Source organism: Exophiala aquamarina (genome assembly GCF_000709125.1).
Source record: "Exophiala aquamarina CBS 119918 chromosome Unknown aczIA-supercont1.13, whole genome shotgun sequence".
Taxonomy (NCBI): domain Eukaryota; kingdom Fungi; phylum Ascomycota; class Eurotiomycetes; order Chaetothyriales; family Herpotrichiellaceae; genus Exophiala; species Exophiala aquamarina.
In genome coordinates this window covers 763,343-777,987 of record NW_013550575.1, presented here as the reverse complement: position 1 = coordinate 777,987, position 14,645 = coordinate 763,343, and the positions used below count along the sequence as shown (strand labels likewise).

The window sequence follows — 14,645 nt, the reverse complement described above, 5'->3', positions numbered from 1 at the left end:
GGCTGTGATATAACTCCCGGAACGAGGTATGTCGCAGAGCCAGTTTAATTGTAAGTCTTGACCACCGCTATCTCTGCCCATCATTTCTGAAAGGGATCTTTTCAAGTCTTCCACCGAGAATTGCTCCATGAGGGTCTATCACTGATCGTCTACCGCATTACCTCCGACTTTGCTCCGTATCATGTCATCCACTCCGACTTGTATCCGACTAATCTCCGACTTGCATCCGTCTTGGCAACAGCCAATCCTTCAACGGCTTGCACAATCATCTTTTCTATTGCCAGGGGTCAATCGAATCAGAAGACAGAAATGAAGCAACCCATGCGTCAGTGGCTCATTTACGAGCGACTGATGTCCCGAAAAATATCCCAATCTTAATCGAAGGAAGCATTAAGAGCTGGGGGCCTGCGGTAACCCCACAGTCTTCCGTAGACTATCTTGAAAAGACCATACTCCACGTGGAGTGAGCAGACGGTAGCAGACGGTAGCAGAACGGATGGGCGCTTGTTTTTTCCAGTTGCCCAGAGACATGATGAAAGAAGATAAATATCGGCGAGTGGCCTAACTGTGAGGAATCTCCTCCTCCTTCTCCAGGCATCTTGGGTTTCTAAAATCGCTCCCACCTGTGCCTATCTCTTTCACCAATAAGCCCCTAGGAACATACCTTAAGCATGTCGACACCTGGTGAGAGAGATGCTGTGCCAGCCATGAGTGAGAAGGCAAGAGATCAAAAGCAGTTTGAAGACGCCACAACATCTCACACTGAAGGCCTCGGACTTGCAGGGGAAGCAAAGCATGCGTCTGACTCAGAACATCAGATGACCTTGGCCAAAGCCATCAAGTTATATCCGCATGCCATTGGCTGGTCAGTTCTACTGTCGTCAACGTTGATTATGGAAGGTGCGTTTGAGGAAGTCTGTCTGATGTTAGGCCATCGACTAATGCGTTTCTTGTTGTTCAAAACAGGCTACGACCTTGCACTTCTTGGAAGTCTCTATGCCAACCCGGAATTCAACAAGAAATATGGAGTATACAATCCCGCCACCGAAAAGTGGGCGGTATCAGCAGCATGGCAATCTGGACTCTCAAACGGTGCGCGTGCAGGAGAGATCTTTGGGCTGCTCTTTGCTGGCTGGACCTCAGACAGATATGGTTATAAGACTACAACGATCGGCTCGCTTGTCTTGATGATATGCTTCATCTTTGTTCTCTTTTTTGCGCCGAACCTGAAAGTCCTGGTGGTCGGAGAGATCCTGTGTGGTATGATCAATCAACCTCCTACAAACAAGAGTGTTGCTAACAGTAACAGGCATCCCATGGGGCGCTTTCCAATCTGTAACACCTGCATACGCATCCGAGGTGGCTCCGACTGTTCTGCGACCGTACCTGACGACTTTCATCAATCTCTGTTGGGTCATCGGGCAATTCTTTGCTGCCGCAGTCAATCGAGGCTCGGTAAATCGAACCGATCAATGGGCGTATCGGATTCCATTCGGTGTCCAATGGGTGTGGCCAATCCCCATTCTTGCCGGACTCATTTTCGCTCCCGAAAGCCCCTGGTGGCATATTCGCCATGGAAACCGCGCTGCTGCAAAGCATTCGCTGTTGAGATTAACCTCAAAGAACCAGCCGAACTTCAACCCCGATGAAACAATCGCTCTCATTGAGCATACCAACGAAATGGAAAAATCCATGCAGGAGGGAGTATCCTACCGCGATTGTTTCAAGGGCGTCGACCTGCGAAGAACCGAAGTCGTCGTGGGTATTTGGCTTGTCCAGACTCTTGGTGGACAGAATCTGATGGGGTATTTCTCCTACTTCCTGTAAGTAACCCAGCGAGCTTTTTAGACCGTCATACCTGACAAACTATCCCAGTGTACAAGCGGGGATGGATTCAACCAACTCCTTCTCCCTGTCCATGGCGAATTCTGCTGTTGGCATTGTGGGCACGATTGGTTCCTGGTTCTTGATGAGCAGGGTTGGGCGTCGCACGATCCACTTCAGCGGGCTGTGCGGACAGCTAACAATCTTGGTAATTGTTGGGAGTCTCTCATTTGCATCTTCAAGCAGCGCCGAATGGGCGATCGGTGCTATGCTGATCGTCTTTACTTTCATCTACGATTTCACAGTCGGCCCGGTGACCTATTCCTTGGTTTCCGAGTTGTCTTCGACCCGATTGAAAGCGAAGACAATTGTGTTGGCCAGAGCAGCTTACAATGCAAGCAATATATTCGTCAACGTCATGACGAATTATCAGCTTAGCTCCGCCGCATGGAACTGGAGCAGTCGAGCTGCATTTTTCTGGGCAGGGAGCTGCCTGCTTTCCGCAATTTGGGTGTACTTTCGCTTGCCGGAGCCTAAAGGAAGAACCTACGCCGAATTGGACCTCCTATTCCAGCGAGGTATCTCTGCTCGCAAATTTGCCTCGACAGAGATAGATCCATATTCCGAAACTACCATTGGCTCGCACAAGAAGTCTGTTGGCACGGATGAGATTGATTTGGCTGATGAGAAACGATGAAACGGTGTCGAAGGAGCAATCTAGTTTCTTCCTCTCAAAACTTTAGTGGTATATAGCTAGTAGCCCTAGTGATGAGATAAAGCTCTAAGACCGTGCCTATTGTGGCTCAATTGTGGTTGTCATAATATCGAGTTTTGTGGCTATTTACAGTATTCCTAGATGGACCCAAGCCGCAGCGGAAAAAAAAGGCTAGTCTTCTGGATGGCATAATTTACTGAATATATTACTCAATAGAATCTTCCCTTCTATAGAAGTTTATGGCAATCGCGGGCACCACTATGATTGAGTACCGGCGTCTGATCAATTACCCTCCACCCCATGAGTGAATCATGAGTCGCATCACCGTCTCTAAGGCGTGCGACGCATGCAGGCGACGCAAAGTCAGATGCACCTGGGGTCAGCCCTGTGCAGCTTGCAAGCAGGCAGACCTGCAATGCACCTTTCTATCGGTGCGTCAGAAGAAAGGACGAAAGGGTGATACTGCAAATGTCATCTCAGAGCTTCGCGCTTTTCAGCCAGAGCCTGTCCGGTATACTGCGCCGGCGAGCCCAGAGCCTAGCCACAGTTTGCTCTACGCCTCTCCTTCTTTCTCCCTCGATGTTCACACGAGCCCTCAAGGACTCGACTCGCAACTCACCAAGACTGGCTTTCTGCGCAGTGCCGGCCTCCTGCCAGCAAAAGTTATTGAACTGTGTACCGAGCTTTTCTTCTCACATATGCGTTCCACTGTGCCAATACTGACGCAGGAATTTATCATCCAAGCTGCTTCATCGGCAGCTGGAGGGGGAGGCCTTGGCGAAGAAGCCTACTGTCTGCTGTGCTCATTCTGTGCCTTTGTCATCCTCCAGACAGGCGGGATTTCTACAACACATCTTGCGCAAGCAGAGATCCAGTATGCGCCTCATCCATACGGACAGTTGCTCTTGCGTGAAGCGCTATCGGCTCGAAGCCATTTGGATATACTGGCAACGCCGACACTGCGCACAGTGGTGCTCACCTTCTTCATTTACGGTTGCCATTCGGCCCTCGGAAAACATCGACTGGCATGGTTTTTCTTGAGGGAGGCAACAACGCTCTACACCTCTGCAACGCTGGATTCAAGTGACCAAATGGCGGACGAAGCCCTCAACCGCTTATACTGGCTGCTTCTCATTTCTGAACGGTGAGTTTTCAGGGCTCTGGTGTCCTGGCAGCTACTAAACAGCCTTCTAGATCTCATGCGATCCGTAGACGTCGCCCCATAACACTTCAGATAACGCCCCAAGCTCCGTTGCTTGAGCAGACCGTCAGTAACGACCCGACTTTGACCGGATTTCGTTACCTGGCAGAACTGTTTCGCCCAATCGATGACGACTTTATTGCTCTTTGGAACAGAGCTAGTAGTACAGCATCAAAAGAGATCCTCGTTCGACTTTCCGAGAATATCCACTCCATTGTCCCATCCTCAGTGGATCTGGGGGAGACTCAACTGGCAAACATCCGCGTATCCCAGCAGTGGCTTCGGGTCATTGTCTGGCAACTGTGTACGATGTTAGGATTTCTCTCCAGCGAATCGACGGACGCAAGTCTGACTTTCCGATATCCCTTGAAGATCGCCCAGGATCTGGCGATATCAACATGGAAGCTGCCTCTTCATAGCATGCAGATGCATGGGATCGGGCTGACCGAAAAGGTCTTCGACATCGCATTCACCCTTGTGGACGTGATTGCATACATACCCAGTGGTGAAGCCAAGGCAAGCGGCTTTGAGATTGGACCCGAAGATAATCTAAGGCACTTTCTTTCGCTGATCTCGCAGCTACCAGGTGGCAGCAGAAAGTATTTGCCTCTGTTAATGACCAAGGTGGAGCAAACGCTGCCCGAGATGACTGCGCCGCTTGCAAGGCATCTTCGATTTCCTTTGGAAGAGAATTCTAATGGAGCTATCACTACTTAAAGCAGGCTTGAATTTTGGTTAATTTCGGGCGCCCCTAGGTAACCCTCCCCCCTGGGCACCCCGGAGTTCTGCACCCATCAGTCCCGCTCGACCTCTCGAACCGCCCGTGGAAGTCCCTATGATGTCCGTTTTCGGATAAGCATCCCTCGGCACCGCAGCTTGAAAGGGTTTAGGGCGGGGGCTCCCGAGGCCCAAATCTCAAGCATGGCAGTTGCAAGGTGCATCTTGTCTTTTCTTCCTACATAAATCTTCAAGGATGGCCTATATCGCTTTGGCGCCCACTCTAGGCAGCAGTACCGGTCTCTCTCATACCTGACCAGCATGTCTGTGTCAACACCTCGACAGACAAGGAAGAGACCTCTTCCAAGAGCGAAACAGGCTTGTGCGAGATGTCGCAGACAGAAGGTAACTAACTTCCCCCCCCTGGAAGCCGGCGCAATTGTCATCAGACTGACGGCGGAATAGTTGAGAGTGCGTTTTCCTCCACTGCCGACAGGGACACGACCTAAAACCCTTTCCCCTTAGTGCGACAACGCCAGGCCTTGCGCCCTCTGCGTTCGCGCAGGGGTGGAGTGTGAAGAACGAGACACCATGGCACGGTCCGTTGTAAAGAAGCTACACGCACGCCTGATTCGAAATCAACTGATTCTTTCTAGTACTCGCCATGACGTTGATACAGCCATTCCCCCGAGGCTTCCAGAGATTCTGCGGAATTCTTCTCCAAGTCGGATTGGCATTGAGCCACCACCCTCTCCGTTCCCTTCTAATGGGCCGAATCCCTACCTGGCACCGAGCCATAATGGAGGATCCACCGCAGAATTCGATGTAGAAGAGCAGGGAGGGGCATCACCCGAACTCTATCGCGACAGGACATCCACGTACGAGGTCCTAGACCAGGCAAGTCTACCGCCCTTGGGCGGCCACCTCATGCTGAGCAAGAGCCATAGCTTTTCCGAGAACGCAATTCAACTGCGACGCTTCATCATCCAACAGCCGCAATACCTGGCGGAAGCCCCGAGGCACGAATATCCGACACTGGAGGGCACTATGTTTCAGTCATAGATCTCATCGGAGAAGAACTGCCACCCGTAGATCTTGTGAACTACAGCCTCAGAAAGTATTTAGACGCTGTTCATTGGTTCATGGTCCTGTTTCACGAACCATCTTTTCGGACAGAGTTGCAGCAAATCCTCTCGACGGGTTATGTTCGTAAGGATCGATCGGCGTTTGTTTATCTTGCTGTCCTCGTCATTGGAGTGGGCGCCAGGTATGCTGCTGGTTCACCGGATGCCGAATCAAGTTATCAGGGTCACGACCTCGATAGTCTTGGAAGAAAGTTGATTCGATGCATTGAGCTCAAACTCTTGGAAATCTTTGATGAATCTGGTATCGAGGCTGTACAGATTGCCATAGTCATGTCGTCATATCACCTCTACCATGGGCTGCCAAAACGCAGCTTTGCCACGTTGGGGAGCGCACTGAAGGTGGCACTGTCCATAGGCCTTCATAAGGAATCGAGTTGGAGGATGTCCGATCACGTTGTAAAAGAGGTCTGGCGAAGATTGTGGTGGGCTTTATATACGGCCGAGGTGTAGGTTGATCTTAGAGACACTTTCTTCCTGTACTGATTGTTCGTATAGGTTTGGCGCCATCAGTTATGGAACACCCTGTCTCATGCAGGATAATGAATGGGATGTGGCCATGCCTGCAAATATCGAAGACGTGGCTCTCACTTGCCCGGGATTTGACTCCCAAGAGACGTACGAAGGTGTTACTGTAGGGCCTGTCACTATTTTCTCCTATCAGCGCTTCAAATTTCGGCTCTATCGCATCGCATCTGCGATCACGCGGAATATCTATCTTAGGAGTGGAGTAACACTGAAAGACATTGTTCGAGAAATCAAATGCATCAATCAACGGCTCACCCGCTGGGAAAAGTGTATTCCTCCCGAGCTACGGCCTGAATCCCTCAAATCACTACCTACCAATGAGCGATGCCGAGAGACAACGAAGGTGTTTCAACTCCAGGCCCTGGTTCTGCAGCTGTCCTACGACAACATTCAGTTGGTCTTACACCGACCTTTGTTAACGATGAACCAGGTGCCTAGATGGCCACTGATAGTTGGCATTCCCTCTCGGAATACCGCTGATGAAGGCCTGAATGAATGTGCCGACGAAGTGAATGACATGATAAAGTCAAGTAAGTGTCAGTGCTGGATATCATCACTGAGAACATCGACGATAGGGGACTATCCGGACCATTTAGTGGCTTCAAGAAGTACACACGGTGCCGCATATACTGGGATCCAATCCTTTACCGCTGGCGTTGTCCTTGGAATATTTGCTCTATCTGATCCGCTATCTGATCAAGCACATCAGGCGAAGCGCGCCTTGAGCAAAATCATTAAACTTCCCAAATTGCACCAATATCGAACGACTGTGTCAGATCAATGCGGTCAGATTCTAGAAGAGCTTCTTCGTCTGATCCTGGCCGAGGAAATGAAAGCACTTCTTGTAGACACTGGTGGGCCATTCAACAGTGGTCGAACCTCGGCAAATAATAATATTGCTGGCTCAGCAAACGTATCTGGTACTGACACAACCTACGACAGGAACCAGTGCTCGGGCGCCCTCAGCGACTTGAATCAAAATCGCTCTCAGTCGTTATCACAGGGCTCGGAGCTTGACATGGATACCGATTTCTTTCCGCTTCAGTCTCTTCTTCCATCAGACATTCATGACGGGAATTTCAGTGATGCTCTTTTATCCTTGCAGGATGGTAAGAACTCTTGTATCGAAGTAGTTAGCTTTATCTAACCCTTCCACAGTGTTCCGAGATGGCAAAGGTAATGCAACCCCTGCATACGTTTCAAGGAGTCAGCTATCTACCAGGACAACACCCACGGTCACAAACATGCAATTACCACTCTCGCAAGTACCGGGAAACGCACCTCCTCGAACTACCAAGCCCTTTGACATCACTACGCAAGCCTGGATTTGGGATGACTTGCTCTGGCTCCCGGATGCTTCCTAAGCTCATACCATGAACAACCTTCGCAGAGATCACAGCGGGTGACGGATGTTTCCAGTTTCCATCATATGCCATGTCTTTTAGGCCTTGGCCATAGCGGTTTCTTCGTCCTTGCGTCGTACCACTTCGATCTCAGCACTATTAGGGCCTTTGCGTTCTTCATCGCCCCCACCAGTGTTCGCATGGTGATAGTAAGGAAGTGCTACTGCCTCGCCAAACTGGGCATTGATATCCTCCAACGATCGCTGACAGGTTTCTGGAAAGAGGCTGTGGAAGTCTGGTTAGCTATTCGCAAGCGCCCTAATCGTCCAGCCACTTACAAATAGACCGCCACTGTATAGCAGGCCGTGGGAATTAGGAGGACGAGCAGAAATCTCCAGCCGATCTTGTCCAATGCAATCGGGCCAACAACTAGGATGATAATAGTGGCTACAAAGTAATGAAACATGCCCACTGCTACCCCTTGTCCACGAAGGTGAGTTGGGAAGATCTCCGAGAGGTACAAATACTGGGTAGCATCCATGAAGGTGGACCAGAAGATCGCGTACTGGAGTTGATTTCATGATCAGTCAGTGCTGCAGTATGGTATTGAAAAGCTTGCCAGCAACTTACTAGGAATATAAAGAAGACCGCAGCACGCTGGCCAGCAACGTTGTCACCTTCAAGGTAAAGTGCTTGAAGCAGAGTTTCAAACATCAAACACATCGTGATCCCAACGCAGCCGATCAGCAAGAAAATACGGCGCCCAAATCTGTCGACGAACAAAGCTGTGACGAGATTGCCCGGGAATGTCGCTGTCACCAGGAAGGAAAGACACATCAGAGGGACATAACCCTTCAAACCAAGTTGCGTGAATAGGATAACTCCATAGTTAGCGATGAAGATTGGGCCCATAAACATGTCACCCCACATGAGTATTGTGGCAATTAAGACACGCTTGCGGTTGCCAGGAGTCTTCACCAACTCCCAACGTGAACGTTTGGCTGCCATCTCTTGGTCGAGCGCGGTCTGAGCACGAAGCTGTTCAAACTCAATACGAGCTTGTGCCATATGATCCTCGCCACTTTCTCCAGGGCGTGTGTGAAGTTTGAACAGCACAGCTTCTGCTTCTTGAAATCTATTCTGTTGCATCAACCATCGTGGTGAATAGGGGAGCCAAGGGGAGCCAACTAAGAGAACCAGAGCGGGGAGAATTTGCAAGGCAAGTGGAAACCTCCAGGGAAATGTGGACGAGGATCCAGACGCAGAGATGAACCACACGCCGAAGCCCACCCATGCGCTAAGAGCATAGCCAACTGCGAACATGACGCCTAATGCATGTAAGCACAGCCATGATATCTTGTGTGAATCGGAAAATTACCATGCATAGAGACCATGAAGCCCCTCGTCTCCGGGGTAGAGACTTCAGACTGGTACCTGCCAACTTGTCAGTGATGATACTGAATACGAAGCTATATCATCTCATTCTCATAACCGCGAACACTTACATTGGTATGACACAGATCAGGATGCCAATTCCCCAGCCAGAGATAAATCTTGCGACAAGAAACATTGGGATATTCATACTGCCGGCACATAAAGCGGCACCAACAATCAGGATGATTGCACCGATTTGCATAGTATGTTTTCGAGAAAGCCGGTCTGCGGACCAGGAGTTGTGCACTGCTCCAAGAGCCGCTCCGGCTGAGTTTAGACCTGTAACATCTCTTTAGTCTTCCGTGAGCTTTGGATAGAAGGACCTGGTGACCCTGACCATTAAAAGCACCTAGGTATTGTGCGGTTCGTGAGTATCCTTCCTCACCGAAAGCAGCTAACCCCATGGATTTATAGAAGCTCGGTTGCCCAGCTGTAGAACTATAACATCGTTAGTGGTTGCTTCCGAAGCTACGAAGCATAGTAACCGCCTTGTACATGTGCGCCGGAAGCACAAATAGACATTGCTATTCTGGTGTATGCTTCAATGGCTGCTTCAAGTATTGCTTACCCGATGACAGCCAGCCCGTAACTACATGCTGTAGAGCCCAGAGCGACATAGATAACAACGGCCAAGTTGAAAGCATTTGGAACATATCTCGACATCATATTTGCCAAGTCTGTGAGAGTCTGCGCGATCGATGGTGAAGGGTTAGATGTAAATATTGAAATTGTAGAGCATCAACTCTTCCACAACTAGATTCTAAGCCTTTTTATACATGCATCCCACCTCCCACCTCCTCTCTGATGCGAACAGGGTTCCGGTCTGTGTATTTCTGTCTGTATGGCAGCTAGTTCAGCCCTGCAGAAACGAAACTTAACTTTGGATCTCCAGACGCATATTCAGCTTTCCCCCTGAAGGATGGACCCCATCCACAGCATTAACGTACTAACTAGCATAAAGTGCGGGGAAGAGAGCAAATAAAACCAGCTGTTTGTTGAATCTTGCCGTTCTGCTATTATCCTAGAGTGAAAGCATGGGTGAAAACATGGTACGGAGTTGGAATCTGTTGATACTCGGAAGCAAGGCTGAAATGGCTCCCAAGACCGGAATCCGTCTCGGAAGCAAGGCTATCCAATCCAGGAGACCAAGACACTCTAAGTTGGGCCAGTTGAGGGGTCCTTGGGTTGAAAGTTACCCTGAGCGAGCTCTCAAGCGACGCCTAGAGAAGTTTCCCCGCTGAAGTGAGGTCATGAATGCAGACATTGGACGCCAGTGGAGTAGGAACCACGAGCTTAGGCTAAGCACGGAGAAGCCTGGAGAAACTGCTGAGGCTCCCCACTTTCTCGACTCGGTGTTCAGTTCTTCTTTGTAGTGATGTCAGGTAATTTGATCGTGATGCTTAGGCAGAAAGTCAAAATCATAAGCCATAATCCACCTTTGTCCCAAGCACACAGGAACCAGCCCATAAAAGATTGGTTGAACTCTGAAGTTGCTCTTGGAATATTGCTATTCGTAGATCAACCTTTCGGAAATGCTTCCACCGGAAGTCCTTTCTGGTCGTGTCCCTCAACGAGGGCACATGAGTAGGTCTAGTCATGATCAAGGCCTTACTCACATCCTGGAAATAACTTCTACTCAAACTAAGTTCGCATTTATACAAGTCGTGCTTCCTGAGCTCAAGAACCATGACACTCCGAACATAGCATGCTCGCGTGATTTCCTGCCTTCAATGTTTGCAGTTTGATTCAATTTCTAGTCCGTGTTGGCTTGCTTACGCCCACACTTCAATTCCACGCTTCCGATCATCATCTCCAGATGGGATTCCGGGTCTCGGAAGCAGTGAGGAGAGGGTGTGTCCACAAGCGCGCTCCCAAAGCATGCCAATCATGTCGCACGCGCAAGGTTCGTTGTGATGTAACTAGGACAGGGGAGACATGCACCAACTGTAGGTTGGACAACAAGCTCTGTGTTGTTCCAATCAGTAAACGGCGACATGTAGGAGATCGAGTACTTGGGTCTTCTTTCGTCACCAGCACTCATCATCCACAGAGTCCGATATGTGACGCTATCATCGACTTTGGGGATATACAAAAATCTCCCCAAGAAACTCGAGGGAGTGGTGCGAAGACACTGGCTACCGCAACCCCAGTGAATGATACAGCATTCAATATCTTTGACTTGGGAATCGGCGACTTTCTGGCATCTGGTGGTAGCAATTTTGTCGAGCAGGAGCAGCTGAATAATCTACTCGTCGATGAGAGCGACATGCTCGAACGTATGACCAGATCGTACCCTTCACCGAGCCAGACACTCTGTAGCGAGCAACACCCGCTTCCAAGCCTTCCATCGTATATTGCTGCTTTACCAGACCACATACCTGCAGATGATGTTTGGTATCTCCAAAATCGAGATTGTTTGACTATTCCAGACGCAGAGTCAAGAGATCGACTTCTACGCGCGTACGCGACCTGGGTTCACCCATTCACGCCCATGTTGGACCTCGTCGGTATTATTAAAGCGGTCTCTGGGGATATGACATGTGGTCCTGTAAGTCTGCTTGTCTTCCAATCGATGATGCTTGCAGCAGCTCCATTCTGTGACCTGGATATGGGTACAAAAGATCGCAAGAAGAGTCGTAGAATATTGTATGAGCGCTGCAATATTCTGCACAATTTCGGTATCGAGTCTGACCATCTCTCGATCCTTCAATCTGCAATATTGATGAGCTTCTGGGACGGCGATGACGGCCAGATCCGAGACAGTTACTATTGGATAGGAATAGCAACTTTGCACGCTAATGGCATGGGGCTTTATCTAGATCCCACGATCGGCCCATCTGATGAGCACAGACAGAAGGTGTTGAAGCGGACCTGGTGGTCATTGTTGATACGAGACAGGCTGCTCGCGGTCGCTCTAAGAAGACCTGTGCAAACCAAGGCGTTCAGATTCGACGTACCTATGCTTCAAATAGAAGACTTTGAGCTCGACACTTTACTCGAGGCAGTGGGATACAACCTCCCGATCGACGAGTTCAACCTGGAAAACTTGGAGATCGTGGCCAGTTGTTGTATGGCTGTAGCACAATTGTCTGAATACATCGATAAGATCTTATCGCTGCAGTATTCGATCCAGAAAACCCTGGGCCCTCAGTCACATAGCAACAAAACCGTCTCGCTGGTTCCCAAGACAACCGGGATCAAGTGGGCCAACATCAGCAGCTGTGGACAGGAACTGCAAAACTGGTATGGGTATCTACCCGAAGAGGTCCAGCAGCTTGAGCACGCTCCTGAACAGTCTTCAGGCTCTGAAGGCAATATGGCCAACGTTCACAGAGCCTTGTTAGCCTCTTACTATTCTATGACAATGATGACTTTATACCGGCCTCTACTTTCCCTCTCCGTGCACAAGACTGAGGAAAAGCGAATCCGAAACATGGCCATCAAAATGGTCTTCCAAGCCGCACAAAGCATTACTGGAAGTTTTGGCGGCCTGTACACAAATGATTTATTGCTGTACCTGCCCGAGACCGCTACTGCTGCAATAGAGCCGGCGATCGTCACACATCTCCTGTACAGCACATCAGATGCAGCACGGATTCGTAATCATAGCTTCCAAGGATTCTATCTCTGCTGGAATATGTTGCTGCAGCTGGGACAAATCTACTTTCTCGCTGACACCACGGCAATGATGATCAATGCTGCCGCACAGAAACTCAAGGCCCACTCGACCATAAAAAGGGCGCTTCCTACCCAGTCGACTGACTTGACAGAGCTTGTGGATGCGTTATGCACTCCTAATGCTCTGAGCTTCACATCCAGGATTGCTGTACCATTTGTTGGCGTTGTGGGGGAGCAGAGAAAAGACGAGATTCCCGTGCAATGGGTGCACGATCCTTGTACCCAGATCGAGGTCATACGTCCAGCACATGAATTAGAGTTCGGAATGGCCGTTGGCGATACCCGTATTGGCGGCTCTTCGGATGCTGATTTCTTCGAGCAACTAGTGTGCTGGGACATGGGAGACTAGATGTCTAACGCACTGAGAGTGGCAAGCTCATCTAAGCAGATTCGTTAGTCTTTAGATAAGATGTTGAGTTTAGGAAACAAGAGTAGACCCCACACAACCTCCATTGCTTTCTCAGGCCGCAAAGTTAGCTTCAATTCCGAAGATTTGAAGATTACTGGACACCTTCATATCTCAACCCTTGTCCAAAAGGGAACAAGAGGTCCTCCGTGTCAAACGGGATATCCTCACGACTCTTGCGAACCGCTCCCATAGATCGTGGAAGATCAAATGGCAGCTTGCCCTGCGGGGCGAATCAACCCAAATATGGCATCCAAGAAAGCATCATCATTACAGCCGTAGTTGATCATGAGAGCGACTGCTCGTGCTGCCAGTCTGGTTGGGACACCGGGTCGATCGAGATAGACATCAACTGCGGCAGCTGGGACCGTTCGAAAAATTCTCTCAAGGCGGTGTAGCTCCTCGGGGTTGTGGGGCAAGATCAGGCGGCGCTCTTGCGCTGTCTCGGCCTTGATACCTTCAAGATATACCTTCTGGTTCTGCAAGTTCGCTTTTGAGAGTGGAAGGATACTAGACTTGTTGGTCAAGAAGCGTGATGGGTTTGCGCTGAGCAAGCTGGCCTGAATGTACGAAATCCGCTAAATTCCCCACAGCCTCGATATCGATGAATAGGTTGTCGAAAAGGCCAAGTAAGAACTTTTCACGGTGCAGGCGATCCACAGATTCACCGAGTCTTGTTTCAGAGACGAGTCCGTCGCGCACTGCATGAATCACTAATTCAGGGCGCCCTTCGCCACCAGATTGGTCGCATCCCGCGTCGAGAATCTTCGTTAGCTCTTTTAAATGGCTTGAGGTGATATTCGAAGTTGTTAACAGGGTACACTTGTTCCAGCCATAAATAAAAGGAGGGTCCTTGCCGTTCATTTGAGGACCTCCACCGTTAAAGTGCTTGTATTGTCATGGTAGAAACAGATGTGTGGTCGATTATATTTGCACTGGGACCCTGGAATCCTCTGGTATAGGCTTCCACGTAGTCCCCAGCCAAGTCTGCATCTTCGCCGAACGTGGCATTGACGCGTGCCCACCGGTACTCGGTCGCAAGATCGACTCGCGGGTAGAGTGTAACACGGATACCGAGAGCTAAATACTCCTGTCTGGCACAATCTGCGAATCTCTGTACCAACGCAGGATCTCTCAGTGCAACAAGTTCAAGAGGCTCAGGCCATTGGCTCAGGCACCTGGGATTGAAAACGGTGCCTACATTCTCGACGAATTGATTTGGGGCTTTGTGGAAAGTGAGATTGGGGCGTCTAATCGAGTGTTGTTCAATACGTGCTGCTAGCTTGGGATCATGAATGGAGCCGATCAGGTTGAAATGTGAGAAGAGTTTTCCCTCAAGCAGGACTGTTGATGCAATGATGCAAGCAGGCCGAATTGTGGGAACGCTGGCGCAAGCTCGCCATCCCGCCCCATACCGATCACGTTGTGGAACAGTTGGCCTGCTTTTTCATCGAGTTTCATGCGTGAGATGAGGTCGGCCACTCGATCATCGATACTTCGCGTATCATCTTGGTACGGCAAAACAGGCTTCTTCTTCTCCATAGTCGTAGATTTTCAGTGTAGATTAGGTGTCAGTGGGGAGAACTTTGAAGCAGCTTTTTCAGATCACAGCCAACATCCGTGGGGTATGTCCATGTCTGAATTGACTCCAGCTGCG

At 49.8% G+C, this 14,645-nt stretch overlaps 6 protein-coding genes across 6 annotated transcripts; 4 read left to right on the top strand and 2 right to left on the bottom strand.

Moving 5' to 3' along the window:
* Positions 1-707: 707 nt before the first annotated feature.
* A1O9_10585 (MFS transporter, SP family, general alpha glucoside:H+ symporter) lies at positions 708-2,521 on the top strand (the record flags this gene model as incomplete). Its single annotated transcript, XM_013400746.1, has 4 exons — positions 708-900; positions 967-1,260; positions 1,310-1,823; positions 1,876-2,521. The coding sequence occupies 4 exons, from the start codon at positions 708-710 to the stop codon at positions 2,519-2,521; spliced, it is 1,647 nt and encodes a 548-aa protein (XP_013256200.1).
* A 329-nt stretch (positions 2,522-2,850) lies between these two features.
* On the top strand, positions 2,851-4,457 carry A1O9_10584 (uncharacterized protein; the record flags this gene model as incomplete). The annotated part of the gene is made up of 2 exons (XM_013400745.1): positions 2,851-3,683; positions 3,734-4,457. The coding sequence occupies 2 exons, from the start codon at positions 2,851-2,853 to the stop codon at positions 4,455-4,457; spliced, it is 1,557 nt and encodes a 518-aa protein (XP_013256199.1).
* Positions 4,458-5,599: 1,142 nt separating this feature from the next.
* A1O9_10583 (uncharacterized protein) lies at positions 5,600-7,491 on the top strand (the record flags this gene model as incomplete). Its single annotated transcript, XM_013400744.1, has 3 exons — positions 5,600-6,048; positions 6,098-7,236; positions 7,286-7,491. 3 exons carry the CDS (start codon positions 5,600-5,602, stop codon positions 7,489-7,491), a joined length of 1,794 nt encoding a protein of 597 aa, XP_013256198.1.
* Positions 7,492-7,568: 77 nt separating this feature from the next.
* A1O9_10582 (uncharacterized protein) lies at positions 7,569-8,793 on the bottom strand (the record flags this gene model as incomplete). The annotated part of the gene is made up of 3 exons (XM_013400743.1): positions 7,569-7,755; positions 7,809-8,035; positions 8,101-8,793. The coding sequence occupies 3 exons, from the start codon at positions 8,791-8,793 to the stop codon at positions 7,569-7,571; spliced, it is 1,107 nt and encodes a 368-aa protein (XP_013256197.1).
* A 1,927-nt stretch (positions 8,794-10,720) lies between these two features.
* A1O9_10581 (uncharacterized protein) lies at positions 10,721-12,931 on the top strand (the record flags this gene model as incomplete). Its single annotated transcript, XM_013400742.1, has 1 exon — positions 10,721-12,931. One exon carries the CDS (start codon positions 10,721-10,723, stop codon positions 12,929-12,931), a length of 2,211 nt encoding a protein of 736 aa, XP_013256196.1.
* Positions 12,932-13,868: 937 nt separating this feature from the next.
* On the bottom strand, positions 13,869-14,530 carry A1O9_10580 (uncharacterized protein; the record flags this gene model as incomplete). Its single annotated transcript, XM_013400741.1, has 2 exons — positions 13,869-14,332; positions 14,404-14,530. 2 exons carry the CDS (start codon positions 14,528-14,530, stop codon positions 13,869-13,871), a joined length of 591 nt encoding a protein of 196 aa, XP_013256195.1.
* Positions 14,531-14,645: the final 115 nt, after the last annotated feature.